Here is a 24,408-nt window from a genome sequence, read left to right as displayed (position 1 = left end):
TTTTGCAATCATCTGGTGATACCTGCAGCGTGGAGCGGCATCCAACCCTCTTGCATACTCGCTTTTCTCCATTCTCCATAGTAGCTCTGGGAGAGCTGCTCCTCAGACGTCACGCAGACATCATCTGAATCATGTGGTTGAAAACAAGCTACATGTATTATCAAACAAAGCCGTATGACTGCGAGTACTTTAACAACAAATGTTGCGTCGCTCAAACTAGTGTGAAAAGCATAGCTGTATTTCAGATAGATTTTTAAATATGAAGTGAAATTATTCAAGATCAATGTATTGTCTTACCTGGCGATTGAATTAACCCATTGATACCTGATTCAGCATTTGTGTGTACATCCCTCATTTGTGTGTGTATCCCTTTAAGACCGCGAACCGCGTCTTAAAGGGATACACACACAAATGCTGCATCAGGTATCAATGGGTTAAGTAACGTTGGTGGTAAATGTCGAATTATTTCACGCCAGGCCACTGTGTGGGATTATTTATCAGCTTTATTGGAGTAACATGAAATGAAAAAGGATATTGATGGAGGCCATTTAAGTTAGTTTTTTCAATCTACCTTCTCCTCTGTGCAGGCAGTGTGCTGAAATAATTATTTGACAGATTTGTCGACTTTGACAACCTTGTCAGGCTGTCCCTATCTGTTAACATTTCCTCCCGATGGCCGCTTTTGCCTATGCATTAGCATTAGCGAGATTGTTTCCCCCACAGTGGGCGTGGCTTTCCAAATATATGACGCGCTCCGCAGTGTCTCTATAGATGGTTTCAACTTGGCAAAATATACATTCAAAATTTCCCCCAGTGTTTGTACAATAACTGACAGGACATAAGCGAGATTCCAAACTGTTCCCTAGCAACACAATTCTGTGAAAACCGTCTATAGGAAGGTAGAGAGTCAGGATTTGAGGGGCGGGTTGGGGCAGTGGCTAGGGGGATATGGGTGGTGGGAGGGGGGGGGGGGGCAAGGCGAAAGGGGCCATAGCTAGGGATAGGAAGGTGGCAGATAGTTGGGATTTGAGGGAGTGGCTAGGGGGATGTGGGAGGGAGTGTGCTGTCATAAGGCAGAATGGCCACTCCACTGCATCATGGGTTTAAAGGTTTGCGCTTGTTCGAGTTCTATCTCTGGGATTACAAGAATACCCGATCACTAGGAGCAGCTTTTCCTACATGATGATGTTATTGAAGTGTCCCTGCTGGCTACACCTCCTCAGTGGATGTGCTGGCATTGGGAATATGGCGGGAGTTGGAGCGAGGAGAGTCGGCTTCGAAAACATCATCTTCCATGCCTTCTTCGATGGGTTTCATCATCGAGGCCTTGGTGCCGGGCGATTTCTCTACAAAGAAAAAAATTGTGTTAAAGCAATATCCCACTTAGTTTTACCATGAGGGTTATTCAGCAATTGACCCCCATGAAAACCAGAAAATAATCACCAAGATCAGATGCAGCTGGATGAGTTTGTAGCATTACTGCCATTTAACAGATTCAACAACAGATCGTGCTTTTAAATCAACAAAACATCCGGGCGCCTTCATCATTTTGCTTTTCTATTCTTGGTTTACACTAAAGTAGATCCCATCTCCAAAACATGACCCATCTCTCCCAGGCGGCAAGCTCGGGGGTTTGGCAGAGGAAGCCGCGGAAGTGATGCTGAAAGCTGTATTTCCTCGAATGGCCACTTGAGGCTGGCTCCAAAAGGGAGTTGTTCCCCATTCACCCCCATGTTAAAGGGATCAGGAGGTAGAGCGGGTCGACAACTAATCACTTTGGATGAAAGAGGTTGGTGGTTCGATCCCCGCCTCCTCCAGTCTGCATGCCGAAGTGTCTTTGGGCAAGATACTGAACCCCAAAAGCTCCTGATGGCTATGCCCACACCCTGCGTGGTAGCTTGCCGCTATCGGTGTATGAATGAATGGGTGAATCTACCTACTCATTGTAAAGCGCTTTGGATAAAAGCGCTATATAAAATGCAGGCCATTTAAAATGCAAATTCGCAATGCAAATAAACTCAGATGTTAAAATGGCAGGCCAGGTTACAAGGGGAACACACTTTTAGAACAGGCGACAGCAAAATAGAGAGCTTTCTGGGGTTAAGAGGTGGTTTGAATGAACTATGTCATGATTTGGTTAAGTAGTGAATTGAAAGGGAGTCAGGACAGCCCATTTGGGTTGGGGGAGAGGGGGGTAATGGTGAGATAAAATAGATGGTCTTACACCCCTGTCAGGGAATGGCTTGATCTGAGGGAGTGGGCTGAGTCACAGCTGGAGGAGGGATAGGAGGAAAACCATCAGAGAAAGGCTGACAAAAAAAAACATGCATCCTATTAGGAAGCAAAGCACTGCTTCCACAGATGTGGAACAATGAGATATGATCACAGAGATTATACAGAGGGCTTTCAGGTGATGTGGTGCACCACGTGGCGGCCATATTGGAGGTTTCAGCTCTTGGGTAAAAGTGGGTGAGTAGGTAATTCTTTAAACCACAAAACCGGAATGATTTTGTTTCTATGGTTTTAAACACATAACATGGCCATCCTGAATTCAATATGATAAAATACGATCAATCTGTGTGTTGATTTTGACTGGGAACTGATCAGGTTTAGATAATAGCTTGTTAGCTAGCTGTCCATAGTATCTGGTCAGCTACCTATCACTGTCTTGTTGTTAAGACATCTGGTTTACATTAGCCATAGCTATATTTAGTAGAAGCTTGTGTTAGTAGTGGCTAGTAGTTGCATGTTAATATTAACAATGATTGCTTAATTAGCCTGCTGGCTAGTTCAGGTTAAGTGAGCTGGCTCTTCTCAAGCTCTACTCCAACAGATGTGGAGTAGAGACAAGAGCAAAATACAGTTTACTGTATCACAGTAACCTACATTTATAAACAAATCTACTTTAGATTATTCATATTTACTTATGGACACAAAAATATTTTTCAGGTAGCGATCTCTCTTTTTCAATTTAGCCATTATGAGTTTGCTGTTGCCAAACATTCGAGGATGCGTGCACAGTTTAGGGGCAGAAAAGCCACTGTGGCTATCAGAGCCATGATCGGAACACGTTTGGCTGTCATTTTCGCAACTACATACGGACAACAATGGCATACCTGGCTTTGTCAGACTCTGATTGCTAAGATAATAAAAAAACATACTTTAAATAAGTACTGGTGAATGACTGCCAGACCCTTATTCAATCCCAGTTGATGAATGGCTTATAGACATGGTGAGGTGCTTGGCCACCAATCCAATGACCAGACATCTACATGTACAGTATACAGTATGTATCCTAGAGTGTACAAAAGATAAAAAGTGCTTCAACTGACTTTATGTGGTTTCACTTGCTCCACAAAACACGATTAAGATGCACAAAGGGGAACGGAAAAGGTTGTCATGACATACTTGCCAAGGACACACTGAAATGTACACCTTTTGCATCTCACAATTAATTAATTCAGCATTGTAGGAGGGAGACATTTCCAGGGGAAATAATGTGTAACATAGCTCTAAACTACAGTATACAAGGTTGAAAAACATAGTTTAGGCTCAAGAAAACGACTGACATGCTAGTTATTAACGTACCACGGAGGCTCAGTCCTTTGCGCGGCCAACCCGGGTTTGAAACCGACCCGCAGTCCTTTGCCGCATGTCATCCCCTCTCTCACCCCACCTTTCCTGTCTCCCTACTGTCCCATCGAATAAAGGCAAAAAATGCCCAAAAAATAATCGTAAAAAAAAAAGAAAAGTCTGGGAATTTATATTTTCTATCCCAGGAGTTTACCAAGTGGGAGGGTTTACAGCCTATCTGGACCGTTTGCTTTTTGGCTGGTGTGAAAGCGAACCAAACCAGCCGAAAAACAAAACAATGCATCATTCTCACGTCTGGTCAGAACCAAGGAAGAGGACGAGGCAGGTCTGATAACGCCCAGTCACAAGGTAGAATCTTTCAAAAAAAGAATGAATAAAATCTATAAATAGACTCATTGCTCCTTGATGTAAGATCAGTACTCCTACTCTGATAGGCTTTGTAAACGAAGGCCCAAAGTCTCAGAGGATCACAGCAAGTTTCTGGGTAATGGTCCTGTTGCCATGGTAGAACAACTTGTTGGTTGTTGTTACTTACGGAGTGAGGAGCCAGTGGATCCTCCACGGAGGATCTGGTTCAGCACATCGTCCGTGTCACTGGTGCTCGCCATGCTGTTCCTCATCTGCATCATAGACAGCTGGGAGCACAGGCTGGGCTGCCGGTCCATCTTCTTCACTGCCTGGATGGATCCACCACCACCACCACCACCATCATCATCATCATCATCATCATCATTCCATCATGATCATCATCATTCCATCATCCTTACCAATATCATTAGCTTCATCATTATTATCACCGTCATCATGCATCAATATACTACTACTACTATCAATATACTACTACTACTACTACTTCAACTTGACAAGATTATTTCACTATTTAGATAATAGACTGCAGCAGAGGCTTTATTTTTTAAGGCGGTTGAGGATGTACGGAGTGAGCAGACAGATGCTGCTGTGCTGTTATACTGGACGATTCTAGAGTGTGATCAGACATAGAATAGCAGTATGGTTTGGCAACCTTACACTGAGAAGCAGGCTCGCCCAGCATGTATTGCATACTTTCACAAGTCAAATTCCTCGTTTGCAATCTGATTACTCACTATGGCTATTAAAGTGAATCTTGAATCTTGAACAAAAATCACTGCAGAGTGCAGCCTCAGAACACCCTCTCCTCTCTAAATATTACACTATGCCATCAGGTAGAAGACTCTGGGTGCCAAAGTGCAAATCAAACTGCTATATTTTGTTCCAGCCTTAATTAAGCTGCTGAATTTTAATACAAAATCTTAGTGCACCTGCACTTTACAGTGTACAATATGACAATGTGCAATAACAAGCACTTTAGCACTCAGCACTTTACAGTCTGAATTCAGAGACTAGGCCTAAATCTTAGTGGTGCAATAGAGCAATGTGCAATAACATACAAGCATTTTAGCACTTTAACTCCTACAGTCTCTTGGCTAAGCCGTCATGTTGTCAATGTAAAAGGTCAAAGGTCTTATGTTTATGTTTTTTGGTATTTATGTGAAGCAAATGCTTCTTATGTTGTGTGATGTTCTGCAATGTTTTTAATGTATGTGAAGCAATTTCCCCTCAGGGACAATAACGTTTAACCTGAAGCTGTATTTGAACTACTTCATACTTAATCTCTCAAGACAGACCCATTGGCTCCCGCAATTTACAAATGCTCCCGCAGCTCTCAAAGTTGTTAAAAAAAATAAGTCAGGATATCCAGTCAAACTAAGGCAGGATATCCAGTCAAAATAAAGCAGGATATCTAGTCAAAATCAGGCAGGTATCCGCTCATTAATCCACTTCCATGTGTTCCATCTGTGCAGTCGCCTAATAGCTCAGACTGGAAAACTAGTCAAATCCTAACTAGCTAGCTGCTGAGCAGAAATGGTACTTGGACAAGATAATTTCATTTATTTATATATTTATTTTCGTGAACATGTGTCATGATTGGTCGAATACCATGAAACATCCTTCCGGTCTGAAGTGTTTTTTCCTTTGGAAGACGACACTTTCCTCTGTCCAAATGTTAATGGGAGTACAGACTGTCTCTGGAGCATTAGAAGATTGTGGAAGAGATAGACTGACTTCAGAGATGACTACTTCATACTGCCTAAGCAAGCACAAACATTTCTTCAGAAAATGTAGCTTTTCTAGTTTTCTTCTGAATCTTGTGTTTTGTGTCGTGTGTTAAGGGGTGAGATGTGTTCTGGGTAGGGTTCATAATCTGATAAGAGATCATAATCTGATAAGAGAGCTGAGCTCACCTTGTCACTGAGTGTAGGGTCGTTGAGAGAGTAGAGTTTGTTGGTGATGTCTTTGCCAATGAGGTACCTGAACACCTCATTGAGGAAAGTGTCTGACTCCAGGAAGAAGGTGAGCCTCTCTCGGGACCAACACAGGAACTTACAGTTCTCCTCAGCCATGATGGTCACCTGTTGTTAGTCAACCAATATAGGGGCATATCATATGGGTGAGTGTTTTTTTTTCTCTTTTTTACAATTTTACAAAACGGCCTAAACGTAGCATCCAATTATTATGAAATCTTGGCTCGTATATATCAATGTTTATGTTTAGTAACTGTTATTGAGACCGCTGTGAGTTAACTCATTATTCAGGGGTAAAGGTTACTCAGACCCTGACCACCTTGGCACGGGACAGACTTTCTGCAGCTCCGCGGTTCGGTATCTGCTGACCAGCTCAGACTTTGTCGTGCTGGCTTGCAAGTTCAGAAGGTGTTTGAGAATCCTGTTCCTCAAACATGGTAGTGTTGCATGTTGTAAATCTGTTATTTCCTTATTATATCCAAAGTTATCCAAGAACGTCTATCAGACTGCCCGTGTCCACTGTGGCTTGTTGCTACGCTACGTAGTAGCTAACATGTCCACACTATAGCCAACCATAGCTCAGATAGTATGTTAGCCACTCAAATAGCATCAGCCATGCCACTCCTTTCAGGTGTGTGTCCTCCATGTCCACACTCACAATCCCAGCTGCCCTCAGCAAACAGCAGCTCTAAATGTCTCTTCACAGCTAGTCTCACTTGCCAGACTCTCTCCCTACAAAGGGAGAGAGTCTGGCTGCTAATACCTCTACTCTGGTATAGCGAGGGGGAAAGGCTCTGTTTACCTTTACAACCATACACCGAAACTACCAAGCAGGCACAATCCAGATCCAATTGTTTTCAGGGTGTAGCAACCGGTAGCAACAAGCTAGCATTGTTGATGTTGTTCTTTCACAGCGGCGCAGGCATTTGAGATCGACAGACTCGACACGCACAGCGGCAGAGGCATTTGAGATAGACAGATTCAGCACGGAGGGAGGGGAAAGGAAATCCATAATGGTCACAGCCGGGCAGTCAGAGCAGGTCGGAGCCAATAGCAGAGCTTGCAGGGAGCGGAAAGGGATTTTCTTCCGCTGCCGACTGAAATGGTCGGCACCAATGGTAGAGCTTATGCCAGCAGCCTGTTTCCATGCAGCCAGACTTCTCTCCCGGCACGGAGGGAAGTCTGGCAAGCGAGACTACTTCACAGCCAGCTGGCTGCATCTGGCAAACAGCCTCTCACGGCGTGCTGATTAGGCTCCGGTGCGTCCGCTTCTCTGTGTCCATCTTTGCATGATGCCATATATGGAAAAAGGTAACCCTTACCCCGGATGTGTTATGTCAGTCTCTCCCTAGCACCACCTGCTGTACACCTAAATCTATATCATCCTAGATGTGAAAGCATTTATCAATATAAAGCAAAATCATGAAAATAAGTGGAAAAAGATTATATTCTAAAGGAAGACGTCCTCTCATGTCATGACGATGACATGACATGACATCTGCCGCCGCAAGGCGTATCATAACAGTGAGGTTTTCAGGGAATTTGAGATAAAGTCCTCTGGAGCAAAACAGTGGAGATATCTACACTGTTGAAGCTAGTAGGCCCATCTGCTCCTTCCATGAAATGAGCAGGAGAATCTAGTTTTAATGCTCTGATCCATTTATCCTCATGGATTGGTCTTCAGCTCAAAGTTAGGAAGGCGGTCCCAATATTTTGTACAAATGGTGTATTTTGAGTTTACATTTTATGATTTATCGTATCTGATCCTGCTATTACCTGGAACTTCTCTCCTCTGTGCATCTCAGTCGACCTGAACTCTGGAGAGTCAATGAAGGCATTGGTGTAGATGTTGTGGAGGAAATGGCCTCGATATGATACCTTCATCCTGTAACACAGCAACGTAAAAGTCAAAACCCCAGTGAATCTCAAAAACTCTACTACATGCAGTACATACTAGGGTTCAAATTACAATACAGATATATTTTGGACTAAAGCAGCCAAGAGCTGATATTTTGTCACAGTATCTTTCAATGTGAACATTTTCATGACAATAACTTCCCCTAAAATTGTAAGTGTTCAGTGTTTCTTTTTTTTTGTCACTTAAATTTTTTATTGACTAGTGTTCAGTGTTTCACTGCAAGATGATCTCACTCCAAACTGGTCTCACAGAACCGCCTTTGGCGACCTCCTTAGCGCTCCTCGGAGCCTCCGGCGTTTTATGGAATGTGCTCCACAGCTGCGGGGTGCTTTTTAACGGTCGGCCAATCCTGCGTTCCATAAAATGCTACAGGCTCCACGGAGCGTTCACCAAAGGCGCTTGCCAAAGCGGGGCTCTGAGATGAGTTCGGAGTGAGAACGGGCTCAAGTGTACGGAAGCGAATTAGGGTCACATGTGAAAAATATTTTAGTTGATTGATTATTTAGTCAGGTGAGTACTTTGAGAGCAATGCAAACCAGAGTCAAATTCCTTGTATGTGTACATACTTGGCAAAGAGTGGAAGAGTACATACTTTCCTTTGAGGAGAATGCTGAGGCGTTCGTCTACGGAGGTCTTGTCCTCGGCGGCATAGGCCTGGCCTTTCTTCAGGCTCTGGATGGTGCAGAACTGGCCCGTCAGCCTCTGGAACAGAGCCTCTCGCACATGCAGGGGCTCAAACATCCGCTTGTACACCGACCTTAGTTCCCTGTCGATCTTGATCTGACAGGGCACAATTACAGCCTTGCAGTCAGACCTTACTATTGACGTAGTTTAGTAAATGATCCAAAAAGGAGGAGAGCACTCCAAGTTGAAATGTGAAATGGCAATAATACAGGTGATTCACAGGTAGGTCTAATTATAGAGCTCTACAACCGGCACAAGTAAAAGCCAACTGTAATGTCAATGCAAGTATGCACATAATTGATCACAAAGATAATAAATCAACAACAACAATTGTGTTCACTTCACAAAAAACAAGTAAATGAAATCTCCTCATTCAACCCATTGGGAATGAGGGTATCAAGGGAGTGAATCCAATACTGTAGGTCTCCCTCTGAATGAGGATGTTGTCTCTGTTGCCCCCTTTATGTGGCATATTCACTGTTTAAATGCCCATGTAATGTACCGTAGGTCACTCAAACAAAAAATAAAGCTATCTATCTATCTATCTATCTATCTATCTATCTATCTATCTATCTATCTATCTATCTATCTACAGGCATATTAGAAGGAGAAAGAAATTTAGAAAGAAAATAGTAATTTAGTTAAACCAGACTTCAATCATGTGGCCTAGTCCACGTGAAAACAACATATTGAAAGAGTTATAGGAAAAGGAACGGCGAGGAGGGTAGACAGTAGCCTGACCAATTTACAAATGCGAATGAGTTCGATTTCCAGGGGGTGTTACCAATGGACATGTCAGGCAGACAGACAAGTGCTCCGCATGTGGTAACCATGCACGTTTAGAAAGTTAGGTTAGCATAGTCGTAACTTTATAGCCTAGCTTCAGGTAAAACTATAGCCTGATGATACACAGTCTTATGCTGATGCTCTGCCATGCGAAAGCTCTCCTGTTAAAGTCCTGATAACTGTTTATGGGTGAGTACTTGGTAGTCTGCTGTTTAAAAAAACAGTTCTATATTTCAGGGAAGTCACAAACTGGGAGGATCTGTCTCTCGCAATTAGTATGATAAGTATGGATGAAAATGTGTCAACATCGGCGCTCGTCTGTTTTCATCGTATCAAACACTTTTTTTTCAGGCTGAGTGGAAATCTGTTTGAATGGGAGGGGGCCAGGCACATCTGCCAGAGCAAATAGAACATGAGCACGTCGATTCTTCAGGTTCCCAGGCTAGATAAACAGCTCTCCTGCCTCATTATAAAAAGTCGTGGTCTCATTCTGTCAGCCTGTCTGAGGCCCCTTACTTACTGAATGTCCCCCCGGTGGCACCCATGGATTTTATAAAAACCTACAACTCATTATGGTAAAGAAGGACGTAACCCTGGAGCACATGGCACTTGGTCCCAGAGATAGGCATAAAAAACTAAAACCCTGAAACTAAACAGGGGGTGAAACACTCCAGTGCCCTGAATGTAAAGTGACTGCGAGATTCCGAATGAGGCGAGGCATCGGGATGAGGTCACAGCGAGGCATCAGGATGCGGCAGAACCAGCCTGAATGAGGTCACAGCGAGGCATCAGGATGCGGCAGAACCAGCCTGAATGAGGTCACAGCGAGGCATCAGGATGCGGCAGAACCAGCCTGAATCAGGTCACAGTGAGGCATCGGGATGTGGCAGAACCAGCCTGAATGAGGTCAGGCATCAGGATGCGGCAGAACCAGCCTGAATGAGGTCAGGCATCAGGATACGGCAGAACCAGCCTGAACGAGGTCACAGCGAGGCATCAGGATGCGGCAGAACCAGCCTGAATGAGGTCAAAGCGAGGCATCGGGATGCGTAGAACCAGCCTGAATGAGGTCACAGCGAGGCATCGGGATGCGGCAGAACCAGCCTGAATCAGGTCACAGCGAGGCATCTGGATGCGGCAGAACCAGCCTGGTCACCAGAATTAAATGTGGGCATTGTACGCTTCTGCAGTGCACAGATATGTAGAATATCACGTTTCTGAAGCAATGTTGCATCACGTTTCTAGATACGTGTATCAACCATATGTGAAGTTTGAACCTTAAGGTTGGGCGTTCACAAAGAAATCTAGAGGGAAATTAATAATTAGGGTACCAGCAGGTGCATTTTCATATCCCAACTAATATGCCCAATGACTACAATGAGTAATGAAAATTGTGAGAATTACCATAGAAGCCAATTTCCTTTTTGTAGGCTATATTTAGGTAATAATCTGCATATTGAATGAGTGCACATTCTGCTACTCTGCCAATGATGCGTAAATAGTGTATTTTAAAATCAGCATACCCGTTTAAAACTGATTGCAATTATAATAGTGGTGGAATCGAATGTCTACATGTTATGATGTGTAGATGTCACCTTGAACTGCAGCAGCAGCAGTCTCATTGGAGCCATTCTGTGGGCAAAATGTGCGTGAGTTGAAGAAGCGCATGCCTCACCATATACTCACAAGTGTAGAGTGTGTTGGGCAGAAACGTTTTATAGAGAGGCAAAGTGAACGTCACTTCCTGCTTCAGCACTGTACCAGAGATTTTCTCCACAATTTATTTTCCCATAGACATTTCGTAAAATGCTTATAAAAAGAGTTTTACTTGGTCAAACCAAACGGTTCAGCTATATTTAGAATCGGGAGAGACCATAGAACATTTCACTCAGACCAAAAACAAAAACAAAACATTGATTTTTTTTCTTTAAACCCGCATTTTTTTTACATTTTGGTCCGGGCGAAATGTTATGCGATCTCTCCTGTTTCTAAATCTATCTGTACCGTTTGGTTTGAACAAGTAAAACTCTTTTTATAAACAGTTTACGAAATGTCTATGGGAAAATAAATGGCGGATGAAAATCTCTGGTACAGTGCTGAAGCAGGAAGTGGCATTCCACTTTGGCTCTCTAGTGTGGCGAGTGGGTTGGGCAGAATCGTTTTATTGTGGCAAGCGGGTTGGCCACCAGAGGGCAGAACTCACCGGCCGGCGCTTGTAAAGCAGGTAGAAGAAGTGCAGGAAGTTGACCACCAGGAAGACGCTGTTCCACACCATCACGTCCAGGTTGCACCTGAACAGCGCCGCCCAGGTGATGAACAGACTGCATCCTGGGAAAAATCACACGCAATGAATAGACTGCATCCTGACCCCAGTGGGGGGAAAAACAATGCAATGACCAGACTGTATCCTGTCGACCAATCAGAACACAGGGAAAAACCACAACGCCTTAAACCTAGATTTGCCTGTCACCTATAACACCCCCCCTGATCAAATCTCCTCGGATCTGTGCAAATCACAGAAGTCACCCAAATTGTAATGAAAAAAGCAGATTGCGGCAAAAAGCGCCGTGTTTACATCCCTGATGCACAACAAACTATAATGCTGGAAAAAATATGAAGATTTCAATCACATCATACAGGCTAAAAGCAACTTTGGAGACATTTATGGTAACCTTTTTACACCGGTGATTTAGTGATATTTCTCCACGCACTGTTCAGCTGCAATTGGCAGGGTCAAACATACTTGGGAGCAAATCAAAATTAATAAATATAAAAACATAAGTAGGCTTAATTTAATTATAAGTACAACAAATGCAAGGCTTCAGTGCTCAATTCATTCAACAGGAGCCGTTAATGATTTTATTTTTTACTTTTCTTTTGTGATTTTCATTCGAATGCAATCCATTTTTCATATGGGGATCCTATATGAATGGTGACTTGCTATTTCCAGAGAGCTGATTGGTCAGAAGGTGGGTCTTGCATGTATTTTGATCTTATCCTCTGAATTTAACCTGCCCTGGAGCAGGTTAGCCATGCAGCATGAGTTGCCATGGGGATCTATCTCAGTAAGAAGTAGAGCTTAGATCGGGCCCAAAAAAACAAGCCGACCGACCCCGTTCTGTCTGAGCCTGTCCCGTCCCATTGGCTGCATTCATGGGCCCGAGCCCGGCCCAACCCCGACATTTTCTTAGTAAGTTGGCTGTTTGTCTAAACTAGAACACTGTTGTCTGTTCAGGTTACAGTGTTATAACATTCTGATTATCCAACATATCCTCCAACTCATACGACCAATGACGTGGTCGTATCACTGCAAAAAAACATTAGGATTAGGGTGTGGGTTAGGGTGTTGGTTAGGGGTAGGGGTAGGGGTAGGGGTAGGGATAGGGATAGGGACAGGGACAGGGACAGGGACAGGGACAGGGACAGCAATGAATTGATAGCGGAGTGGTTACGACAGGCGGCAGTGGCCCCAGGTTCAAATCCCACACGAGGTTATATTCTTACCAAATTCTGAGACTGGGCTGTAATTCACACGACCGCTAGAGGTCGCTTAACGTTGAAATGTGATGTTAGGTCATATTCAGCTGCTTGTACAAACAACGTCTTGGTTCGTATCCAGTTGGAGGTCAGGCTGTGATTATCACACCAAATATTACCCCAATTATATATATAAAAAAAGTATTATATCTGACCCTACCCAGGCCCATGGAATAGAAGGGAAAGTCCAGCCCGGCCCAATCCGCGGCCCGGTTGGGCTGGGCTCGGGTTCGGGCAGAGAATCTAACCTCTAGTAAGAAGTGAACTAGCGTCATAGGACGGCAAACCCAGGGTTAAACCTAGAAGTTACCTCACTAAGCCACTAATCTTGCATCGTAGTACACCCTGCTCCTATCAGCTTTGCTCCTCAGTGACTGACCTGTCATCAGGAGGAGGCGCAGCAGCAGCATGTGCAGAGGCAGGGTGGTGGGGAGCAGCAGGCCCAGCAGCAGGGACAGGCTGCCCAGGTGGAACAGGAGGTGGTGGGCATCGTCCCAGGCCTGGCAGCCGGTGGCGTTCAGCCCCCCTTCCCCAGCCGACTCCCCCCAGGGGGAGGGAGCCAGGGTGGGGAAGAGGAGGGTGGAGATCTCAGGGGCAGAAGACATCCTCCGGCAGGGTCACCTACACACACACAGACACAGACACACACACAGAATAGTAGGGCAGGCATCAGTGGGCTAGCTCTGGCTTGGAGAGCTGAAGCTGCGGAAGTGATACTGAAAGCTGTAGTTCCTCGAATGGCCACATGAGGCTGGCTCCAACAGGGAGTTGTTTCCCGTTCACCCCCATGTTAAAATGCCCAAATTTACAACAGGATTAAGCATGTTTACAGCCTGGTTCAAAACACTGTTTTGGTCTCTATACTCTATAGATCATTTCACCTTTCATAACAACTGTACGGGGGTGAATTTTTATACAGTAACTCACCTGTTTAGAATCAAATAGAGATAGAAAAGACTATTGAGCATGATTGACAGGTCGCCTGTCCAGTGATGGCTTAACCACTCTCACTGGCACTGATTAATTAAATTAAAACCAATTACAGATATAAGCACTGCTTTATAGCCTCTGCCATCTCCCTCCTTAACTCTAGGAGGAAAACGTAGTTATTTTCTCAACAATGATGTAACTTATTGTTTTCCTTTCTTTAATTGACAGAGTAGTACTTTTTACTGTGTATTTATGTATTTCGGTCTAATATCGCATTCATGTGCCCTGTGTTTTATGTGTGCTAAATCTACATCCCACCATTGCACAACCAATTGTCCGATTGGGGACAGGACAAATAAAGTTACTGAATCTTGATTAGGCTTGAGATCACCACCTTTTGGTCCCAAGGGATTTCTATTCAGTTTAAACTGAAAGTAGGCTATATGATTAAAATGGGCATAATACTGCAATGTCAACAATGTCACACACCAACATCAGCCCAGAATAGGCCTGCACATGGAAAACCCCATGTAAACATGAGCTGTATCTGGCCAAACCAAAGACTATTGTTAAACTAATTGTGGCTGCACTGTAGATTCAGAATTAGATTACAACACTGTCTAAGACAAACATTCAATGTTTTTATCTGTCAGGCTGATCTGTCCAACAAACGAGCGCAATGGCAGGCCAAAAATAGACATGGAGACACACATGCAGACCTACAACAGTGGTATTTCTACAACTTTCTCAGTGCTCATCAAAACTAGAGAGGAAAATGTTTAGGCTATAGCCTACTTACCGAGCCTTAACGGAGTCTTTGAGCAGACAAAAGAAGCAACGAGAGTGTGGAGGCACTCAGGTTGTCAATATAGGCTCCTGACGAGGGGCTGCACAGTGTGAGTCGCACATTCCACAGCTGACAGGCAGAGTCTAAAAATGGGCAAGAAGCGCAGAGCAGCGCCTCTGCAGAGAGTCACAGTGCCGGCAGGGGGAGGTAGAGCCCCGACACAAGGGCACCAAACTCCATGACAAAATCTGACAATTTGATGTTTACTTGCTTGTCGGCGAAGGTACACATCTGGTGAAAGCTGACTTAAGATAGGCTACTCTACGAATAAGTATAGTCTTCTGGTAAATTCGGCATAAAAGTAATCCCCCGTATACAACTTTAATTGCAATAAAATTGCATTTAGGCTACAGCATTTCCTGATTTATGGAGTGATACAAAAGAGATAGGCTATTAAAAACTCTCAGTAAAACACATTTTGCTCTATGTTGGGTATGTCAACAAAGGGTGTGTTCGTAATCGTAAATAGCCACTCCGAGCGCCAGAGCACACTGGACCGTTCGTAATTGGGAGCCCTGTTGTACAGGCCTACATCCGCGCTCTCATTTCAGTGTCGTGTCAGATTGGGGGTGCGTTCAGAAATAGCACTCCGAGTGCACAGAGCGCACTCTGGCACAAACTGGACCGTTCGTAAATTGGGAGCACTGTTGGAATACAGCGTTTGGTTATTCAGAGCACTACACCCCGTGGCGGAGCTAGTGCGCACTCCGTCTGAGGAGATGGAGCGCCAGAGCGCCAAGAGATGATAAAGAACTGCTAAAATGGTTAAAAACACTTGGGAAGATAAGAGAACGGATGAGTGGAGTTGAGAGCAGACAAGAGTGAGCTGTTTGTATGTGTAGCAGTAAGCTAACTGCTAGCCAGTAGCATATGTTAATAAAACTAATTCATACAGAAGAGCACGAGCTGCCTCTTTGAACCATCGACATTATGCTTTGAACAGCCGCAATCTCATTTTCGTGCAGAGCGTCAGATTGGATTTCCGAATGCACCCTATAAATTACGAACCTAAAATAAAACTATAATATTGAACCTGGTTTTATCCAATGTTCAGATTTCTGTTCTGGAAATGTATGCAAATTGGCATATTTAAGTCGACAATTGCATCATTTGCATAGGCTATTTAAACATACAATTTCAGAAATAGAATAGAAAAAAGAATATAAATAGAATAGAGAAAATCCTTGTCTTAATGTAGCCTAAAAGTAGGCATAATCAACTGGAGAAGTTTCATGGTGATATAGGCTATTATCAAGAAAGGAGAAGGACAGCACTCCAGTTAAATACTTTTTATTGCCACACAGACGTTTCGGGCAGCAGCCCTTCTTCAGCGTGTGAAATGGCAATGATACACAGGTGATTCACAGGTGGGTCTAGTTATAGAGCTCCACAGATGGCAAAACAAGTAAAAGGCAGCAGGGGGAGTTAGTAATGGCAATGCAGGTATACACATAATTGATAAACATAATAAACACCAAGACATCATATTCACTTAACAAAAAACAAGTGAATGAAATCTCCTCATTCAAACCATTGGGAATGGGTATTATAGTGAATCCAATAGGTCTCCCTCTGAAGGAGGATTCTATCCCTATTGCCCCCTCTACATGGCATATTCACTGTTTCAATGCCCATATAATGCAGGTCACTCAAACTGTGTTTCAAGCTATTCAAATGTCTAGCAACTGATGATTTCTCATCATGGTTGCATATAGAGCATTTTGTGTTCACAGATTCTGGTTTTCAACACCCGTTTTGTTTTACCAACATAGTATAAATTAGGCTACATGGACAGTTCAACAGGTAAATCTGGTGTTACATGTGATCCTGCCTCTAACCAAAATGTCAGCACCAGACTTAGGATGAGTGAAATGATTTCCCTTGAGCATAACAATGTATACAATTATGACAAGGAAAATTACCACTAGGCATATTAGAACAAGAAAGAAAATGGGTGGGCCTCTTGGGCAAATCTGACTTCACTAGAAAGTCCCGTAAATTAGAAGACCTCTCATAGAAAAATCTGGGTGGAGTTTGAAAAGCACTGGTCATTTGAATTGTCACTTTCCAATATGTGCCAATATCTATGTCTGATACAAGGCTGCTGTATCACACACAAACAACCCGACCGCAACTTTACAGAGAGAGGAAGAGATCAGCTCCACTCCAACAAGAAACCAGTGAGCCACAACAAATCACACCAAGAGCCGTGGTCAATCTCACAGCACAACTCACCAGAATATCACAACCAATACGTTTCAATCCCACGTAGAAGTGAAGTCAAATCTACGCACTTTCTGCATAACGAAGCTGCAGATTAATGCTAGGCAAAAGACAGCAACGTTAGCCCATGAATGAACACTCACCAACTTCTGCCCCAGCAGTGATTAGTTGTCCTCTCCTGCCGATGTTTTGAGTCCAAAGTCCAAATCGTCCTTGAAAACACCAAATGAAACTAGATTGGTCCATATGTCCCGTGTTTACAAATGCCATGATGCGTAAACTGCATTGTGTGTGTGTGTGTTAGGGGGGATTGTGTGCATGAGGTAGGTGCAACAGGTAAAGTGATTCTGTAGCCTATGCATTTGAACCCGGATACCCTCTTGATTTTGTTTATTTATAGGTGAATCAAACATAAAAGTTTGTTAATAAACAGCTGTAAAAGGGATAATGTGTCACAGAGCCCTGCACTGGCCTCAAATCTAGGCCCTAGCCAGGCCTGGGTCCTACATGTTCGGGCCCGAGCCCGATGTCAGCCCTACGGCTTGTCAGAATTCCAGGTCCGAGCCCACCCCACTCCCCCCAAACCTTATGTGTCTGGTCAATTTCGAATAGCCTAAGCCTATCAAATTAACACTATACAATAAAGTACATTAAAACACTAAGTTCAAACATTAAAAAACAAAACAAAAAACAGGCATGCCCGGCCCCGGCCCCCAGCTACAGTAGTGATGTGAAAATTGGCCCTATCCCGGCCCTAGGGTCGGGGCATTCGCCAGAATGCAGGGCTCTAGTCTGTCATTCCTGTTCTTAGCCTTCAGAGTTACATACTGTATTATGTGCTGTGTAGACTCAGGGCCGTAGCCAGAGTTCCGAAATAGGGGAGGTCCAGCAAGGGCCCGAAAAAAATTTGAGTTTTTTTTTTCCCCTTTTTAAGCCATATTTAGAGTAATATATAATTTTAAATCAACATTAGGATTATACTGTTGTGATGTCATTATTCAGTATATTCTCTTTCATGTCACCACCTGCTCAGCTCTCCTGTCAACATAATTGTAACTAACAAACACAAACTGTTTTAGCCAAATTCATATCAAAATGACACCTACAAACACAGGTACACAACCCAAGCCGTACACAACACACAAAGTCATCATCGATAATAAAAAAAAACATACAGAGGGACATTTATTTATTCCTGATAGGAACAATTGAAAAATAAAATAAAATGTATTATGTTGTTTTTAACTTTACACCACCTCTTTTTGTTACTTATTGGGTCATGAAACTGAAACCATGCATATAGCCACCTGCATACCTGACTTCGGGAGCTTGGCAATTGACATCATGCATGATTAGCCAGTAGCATCCCAACGTGTCACACAGGTAACATTACTTAAGAGACAGACTAGACACTTACTTTCTTGGTTGTTGCTAAAAAATCTGTCAGTGTCACTCACTGTCTGTCGTTCACTCGCTCACTGTCTCGCAGCTCGCTCACCTTCAATTATCTCGCCAGGCAGACAGACAGTCATCACTCACCACCATGCTGCTGCTCTCTCGGAATCAAGTTACCGCGGACGCGGCATCAGATGACTTCCTGCCTGACCTGCCTTTCGTTTCAAAATAAAAGCGATCCCGTGTTTTTCATGCTTTTCCATGCAGATTGTTTTATTTAAAAAAAAAAAAAAAAAAATTTTTTTTTTTTTCCTTTTCTCTGAAATATTAGGGGAGGTCCGGACCTCCCCGTCCTCATAGCTAGCTACGGCCCTGTGTAGACTATGTTATGCAATGACGGTTCAAAGGGAGACGTGCGCGACGAATCACAAAGGGGTTTACATTTTTGGTAACGCGAAAGTACTCTGCGAGTACTCTTAACAAGTTACTTTTCCGGGAAGGTAACGCAGTAACGTAATGTATTACTTTTTAACAGAAGTAACTAGTAATGTAATGAGTTACTTTTAAAAGTAACGTTCCCCAACACTGGTTGCGATGCGCACTGATGTAATGCTTCTTCTTCAGCAGGTTTGTAGTCAAATGTTCTTATATTTCCACATCAAAAACACATTCCTGACAGTGTCCTGGCTATGTGCCTCCTCCCACATTGCCATTCTCTTGTGGTGTGTGGCAGGCATATGAATTTTACAGCAAATAAAACAAAACAAACAAATAAAGTAACCCCTAAAGTACCGTAATCTATTTTTAAGGACAGTAACTGTATTCAGAATACCACCAATTTAAACTGTAACTGTAATGGAATAGAGTTACTGATATTTTGTATTTTAAAGAATGTATTTTAAATACATGTAGTCTGTTACTCCCCAACCCTGGTTGCAGTAGGGTGTGCAGCAGTCGTTGGGCCCGGCAACGGCACTTGCAGAAAGGCATCTGTGCGTTCTAATTCAGGCCCTGGCATGTGGCAGTAGCTGGGTAACCGGAGATCGTAGCGGTGGCCGCGGCTGTCCAGCGCCTTGTCGTTAAGGGAGTACAGCTTCTCGGCGATGTCGTTGCGAACGACCAGAGCGAAGATCTTGGCGATGTAACGGTGCTTAGCGAAAAGCAGATAGAGTTTCTTCCTCCTCCACGAAACGTAGCGACAGCGGTTATCAGCACGCAGCGTGACCTATTGACAAGACACACGACACAAGGAATGGTTATCTATGGGGGGATTAAAAAAGCAATTAGGGATATTTTATTGGGGGTCTCTTGATAATATACTGCAGATTTCTGATGTCTGCAGATTTCAACAAGTCAAGACTTTGTAAGACTTTTTAAAGAGCATTATGCATCATTTCACGTCCATACTGGCAAAAAAGTACGTGGGATATGATATTTGATGCTCCTGATGTGCAACTATATTGGGGGATGGCAGCAGGCGTTTGCTGCTGGCTTTTTACAGCGGCTTTATGTCTTTAAGACTTCCCATACAGTAGAAGAGACAGGTCTGTTCAGCCAAGTCATCAAAAAAAAAAAAAAAAAAAAAATCTCCCCAATTGTACTTGGCCAATTTCCCCCCCTGCTGTCCTAGTCGCTGCTCCACCCTCTACCGATCTGGGGAGAGCCGAGACTAGCACCGTGCTTCCTCCGACACATGCGCAATTGCCAGCCGCTTCTTTTCACCTGACAGGGGGAGCTTCACCTGCAGGACGTAGCACATGGGAGGATCATGCTATTCCCACCAGTTCCCCTCCACCCCGACCAGGCGCCCGGACCGACCAGAGGAGGTGCTAGCGCAGCCACCAGGACACATACCCTCAATCTGGCTTCCCATCCGCAGACACCAGTCAATCATGCCTGTATAGACACCCAACCAAGCCAGAGGTAACACGTGGATCCAAACCTACGACCCTCATGTTGGTAGGCAGGGAATCTATTAGTTCCACTTTGACTCTAGATGTTACGTGGATACAAGCATATTTGGAAGTTTTAGCGATACACGTTAGATACATGGACTTTTTAAGTTAACCTGAAATACACCCTCTTCTGATGGCCTGAGGGAGTCCCATTCAGGGGAATCCAGAAACTGGAAAGGTTGGATGTAATGCAGAAACTCCCCATTCACCGTCACACAGATTCTGTGGGAAAACAGAGGTAAAGCTGCCGTTAACTGATGCTCTTCACAATGGGAGAAACTGTAGCCTTAACCATAGCTGTTGTGTGTGGAGAGAACGTCATGCCAAACTCCCAAAATGAATATACACCAGTGCATCCAAACACACAATAAGGGCCCTAGCGTACACCGCAGAAGACATTTACCGTAGCGGTTGCGTCTGCGCTGGCTCTCTTTCCTAGCTTCCACCTGCGCCATGAGCGTGCTGTTCAGAAAAATAGCTGTGTGTAAAATCCTGGTGCACTGCCATCTCACTACAATGGAATGGCTACTAATAGGGACTAACATCATCAGGCATGAATACAATTGGGCTCAATTAATCCACAAGAGTCTCAGCTTTCCAGTCATACCCAAGTTACAGTACGCAACTCCAAGACTGTTTAGAGACCCCAGTATGCAGAAATATTCAAATAGAATAAGAATAATAATACATTCTGCATGCAAAAAGAAGAGAGAAGAAATGCATGTTTTTTTTGGCCTAAAACTGCATGAGATTAGCATACGTGGGCAGGTCTGTAAAGGGGAGATTCGTGGGTACCCATAGAACCCATTTTTATTCAGATAGCTTGAGATGAGGGACCCCTTTGAAAATGGCTATGATGCGAGTTTTTCCCTTAGGTTTTCAGTTTTGCCTAACTTTGGAGCATCATTTAGCCCCCTTCCGTACAAGCTAGCATGACATAGCTTGTACCAATAGATGCCCAAGGTCTTCTGGTTTCATAGGATACCCTATTTAAAAATGAGCCCACTAGAGCCTCTGAAAGACAGTAATATCTGCACTCAGCCAATCCGTTATATGGACGGCCCAGACCAGCACGCTCTCATTATGGCATGCATTGTGCAAAATGTATTAAAGGGAATGAGAGAGGGGAATCTGATTGGTTGTGTGGATCTGACACCCTGACCACACCTGTGAATAATTATACTACTTAGGATTATCTCTCCCGCAAAGATTTGGAGAGGGTAATCCATGCTTTTATGAATACACAGCTGGATTATTGTAACTCTCTGTATGTTGGTATTGACCAGTCATTGTTGCATCACCTGCAGCTTGTGCAGAAATACAGCAGCTCGTCTCCTCACTGGTAAGCAAAAGTGCGACCACATCACTCCAGGCTTGGCCTCGCTCCACTGGCTCCCAGTGCCTTTTACAATTGATTTTAAGATTTTGTTGTTTGTTTTTAAAGCTCTAAATTGGCTCAGTACCTCAGTATGTAGCTGAACTCCTGCACTTTCATGCCCCTACTCGAGCACTGAGCTCGGCCAGCTGCTGCTGGTTGTCCCAAAGACTTGACCGACCAGAGGCGACCAAGCCTTTGGGGTGGCTGCCCCTAGGCTCTGGAATAGACACACATTAGACCTGCTCAGACCTCCGATTTTTAAGTCTTCTTTGAAGTCTCACTTGGCTTTCAACTCAGGTTGAGCTGGACACCCGAAAACCTTTATAATCTCTTGTATTGTGTTGTATATTGTGGTATTTTTTCATATGCTGCTTTGCATTTATTGTGTTTGCCTTTTTCTTATTGACCTGTAGTGTACAGCACTTTGGTCAACTTTGGTTGTTTTTTAAGGTGCTTTATAAATAAAGTTTGAGTTGAGTTGAGTTGCGGAGAATAGCACAATGACTTGGACACACCTCAAAGTGTACTAACACCCAGTGCTACGCAGCATGACCGCTCCACAGATGTTTGTTTGGTGTGCCATGGCTGTCTGTCCTTGTTTGGAGATGTTTGGTCAGATTCGATATGTTCAATCCTTGTTTGTCTGTGTTTAGCCCATAGCACCCCAATCAAACATTCGCCAACAACTGCCAACATTCTTGTTGTTCTGCCAACAAGAATGTTGGCAGTTGTTGGAGAATGTTTGATTGGGGTGCTATGGGCTAAACCTGGAAGATGGTGTGATTTTGGTAGTCTAATAGAGCTGTTGTGTGGCACCTGCCTGCCGGACAGCAGCACCGACAGCTTATCGATAGCCGTCTTCCCCTCCATGGCGAAGCAGTGCTCTTTCTCCATGGTGTGGATGTCCCCCTCACAGCACGCCACAATCTTCCCGAAGTGGGTGAGCGATACGCCCAGTCTTTTGAACATGCAGCTGGAAAGGTCCACAAATAGAAATAGAAATGTCTCTGCACATACAGTAAATCTCAAAATCCTTTATCAGTAGAAAATCCAAATCCTCTAGTACACCAAAAGGGAAATGAATGGAGGCTAAATATCCCCGGTGCATGGCAGATATAGGCCTATGAAGTCAAGAGTAATGTTGGAATCACAGAACCTAAATGGCCACTCTATGCGTTATCAAATCCATATGAAAAAGCAGAAAGAAATATGCAGTAAAGGAATTCTGAACTGACCAGGTTGTTCTGTTCTATTCTTGGCCTTTACCCACTTAGTCATTATATCCACATTACTGGTGATTATTGATAAAAAAAATGCATTGTGATTTTGTGAAAGCACCAATAGTCAGGGAAGGAAACCCTGTCTTTGCATTTTATTTTGATCACTCTTGTTTTAATCAAATTGCTTGTGACATCTCACATGTGGATTTGACTTACAACTGAAATGAACATGTAGCCCACTTTGTAGAAAATACTGGGATACATGAAGAGTTCATTTGCAAAAACAGCTATCTGTTCGTATTTTTCATCCTTTTATATTAACATTATATATTGATGTATTTATATTGTATTTATTTCATTTTTGTATATTTTTATTATAAATCATGATTAAAACATTTTCACCTGATCATTTCCACATAAATCACCCCACTAATGTATTTATGCACTCCAGGGAGTATCAAACATGTGTTGTTTATTCATTTTAAGAATGTAATGTAACTTTTTTGCAAAAGAACTCTTCTTACTGTATCATCGTGTATCACCATCAGAGATGGGAAGTAACTAAGTACAATACTTTGTTACTGTAGCCTACTTAAATAGGATTTTCAGGTATCTAGCCTACTTTACAATACTGAGTAATTATTAGACTTTCTTTTACTTTTACTCCCTACATTTTAACACAAGATAGTTACAAAACTATGTAGTTGTTTATTTGTCACTCTCGTCTTCCATATCACACAAATTATTAATCAAAGTCCTATGTCTGTTTGGAGGGGATCTTTTACGTTATAATAGTCTTCAAATTATATTAATATGTGAGTTTCCGATAGTTAAGCTTTGCACAGAAACAAACAGCCGTAGAAATACTTTTTACTTTTATACTTTATTACATTTCAGGGTCTGTACTTTTTTTTTAAACTTTTATTACTTGAGTAAACAAGTTGAATCAGTAGGCTACTTCTAATTTTACTAGAGTAAATTTTTTAAGAGAGTGTGTGTAGCTACTTTCCCCATCTCTGGTCCCATGTGGCATGACTATCTCATACCTGTAAAGGTCCTGGAAGTCCTTGTGGAACGTCAGGGTCCTCAGGCGGTAGGAGACGTGCAGCAGCTGTGCTCCGCAGAGCGCGAACAGCGCGAAGCTCCACAGGAAGGTGTGGGAGGTGCAGGAGCTCCATGCCCAGAGAGAGGAGCAGAAGAACCCCAGAGAGAGGCAGCTGAACAGGTAGAGCAGTCCGGGGATGCCGCTGCCCCCCATCAAGCCGAACAGCTGGAAGAGGTGAGCCAGGTGGAAGACGGAGCCCTCGGAGCCCGCTCTCCACGCATCACAGGACGGGTAGGGTACAGCCAAGCTCCCCGCTGTCAGGTTCAGGGCTTCAAAGTCAGGAGGCTCCTCCATGTCCACAAGTGACCCAAAACAACAACTAATAAACAACACGAAAACTACAGCCACTAAAACAACACAACAATAGCAACTAAACAACACAAAACAGCCACTAAAATACTACTGGGAGGAGTCGAAGGACATTTGACCACACAGGCTATTAGCTACGGTGACGGTCTGTCTGTCTCCCGAATCCTTCAGAAAGAGAGCTGAAA

At 43.6% G+C, this 24,408-nt stretch overlaps 2 protein-coding genes across 2 annotated transcripts; both read right to left on the bottom strand.

Moving 5' to 3' along the window:
• Nucleotides 1-1,209: 1,209 nt before the first annotated feature.
• Nucleotides 1,210-13,466, bottom strand: popdc1 (popeye domain cAMP effector 1; the record flags this gene model as incomplete). The annotated part of the gene is made up of 7 exons (XM_083654745.1): nt 1,210-1,346; nt 4,130-4,271; nt 5,877-6,044; nt 7,713-7,821; nt 8,447-8,634; nt 11,528-11,652; nt 13,241-13,466. The coding sequence occupies 7 exons, from the start codon at nt 13,464-13,466 to the stop codon at nt 1,210-1,212; spliced, it is 1,095 nt and encodes a 364-aa protein (XP_083510871.1).
• Nucleotides 13,467-19,172: 5,706 nt separating this feature from the next.
• popdc3 (popeye domain cAMP effector 3) lies at nt 19,173-24,208 on the bottom strand (the record flags this gene model as incomplete). The annotated part of the gene is made up of 4 exons (XM_083654744.1): nt 19,173-19,481; nt 20,325-20,433; nt 22,410-22,562; nt 23,856-24,208. The coding sequence occupies 4 exons, from the start codon at nt 24,206-24,208 to the stop codon at nt 19,173-19,175; spliced, it is 924 nt and encodes a 307-aa protein (XP_083510870.1).
• Between the last annotated feature and the right edge of the window lie 200 nt (nt 24,209-24,408).

The sequence above is a fragment of the Poromitra crassiceps genome (assembly GCF_964638095.1).
Source record: "Poromitra crassiceps genome assembly, chromosome: 18".
NCBI classification, from domain to species: Eukaryota; Metazoa; Chordata; class Actinopteri; order Beryciformes; family Melamphaidae; genus Poromitra; species Poromitra crassiceps.
This window is presented reverse-complemented; position numbering and strand designations above follow the sequence as displayed.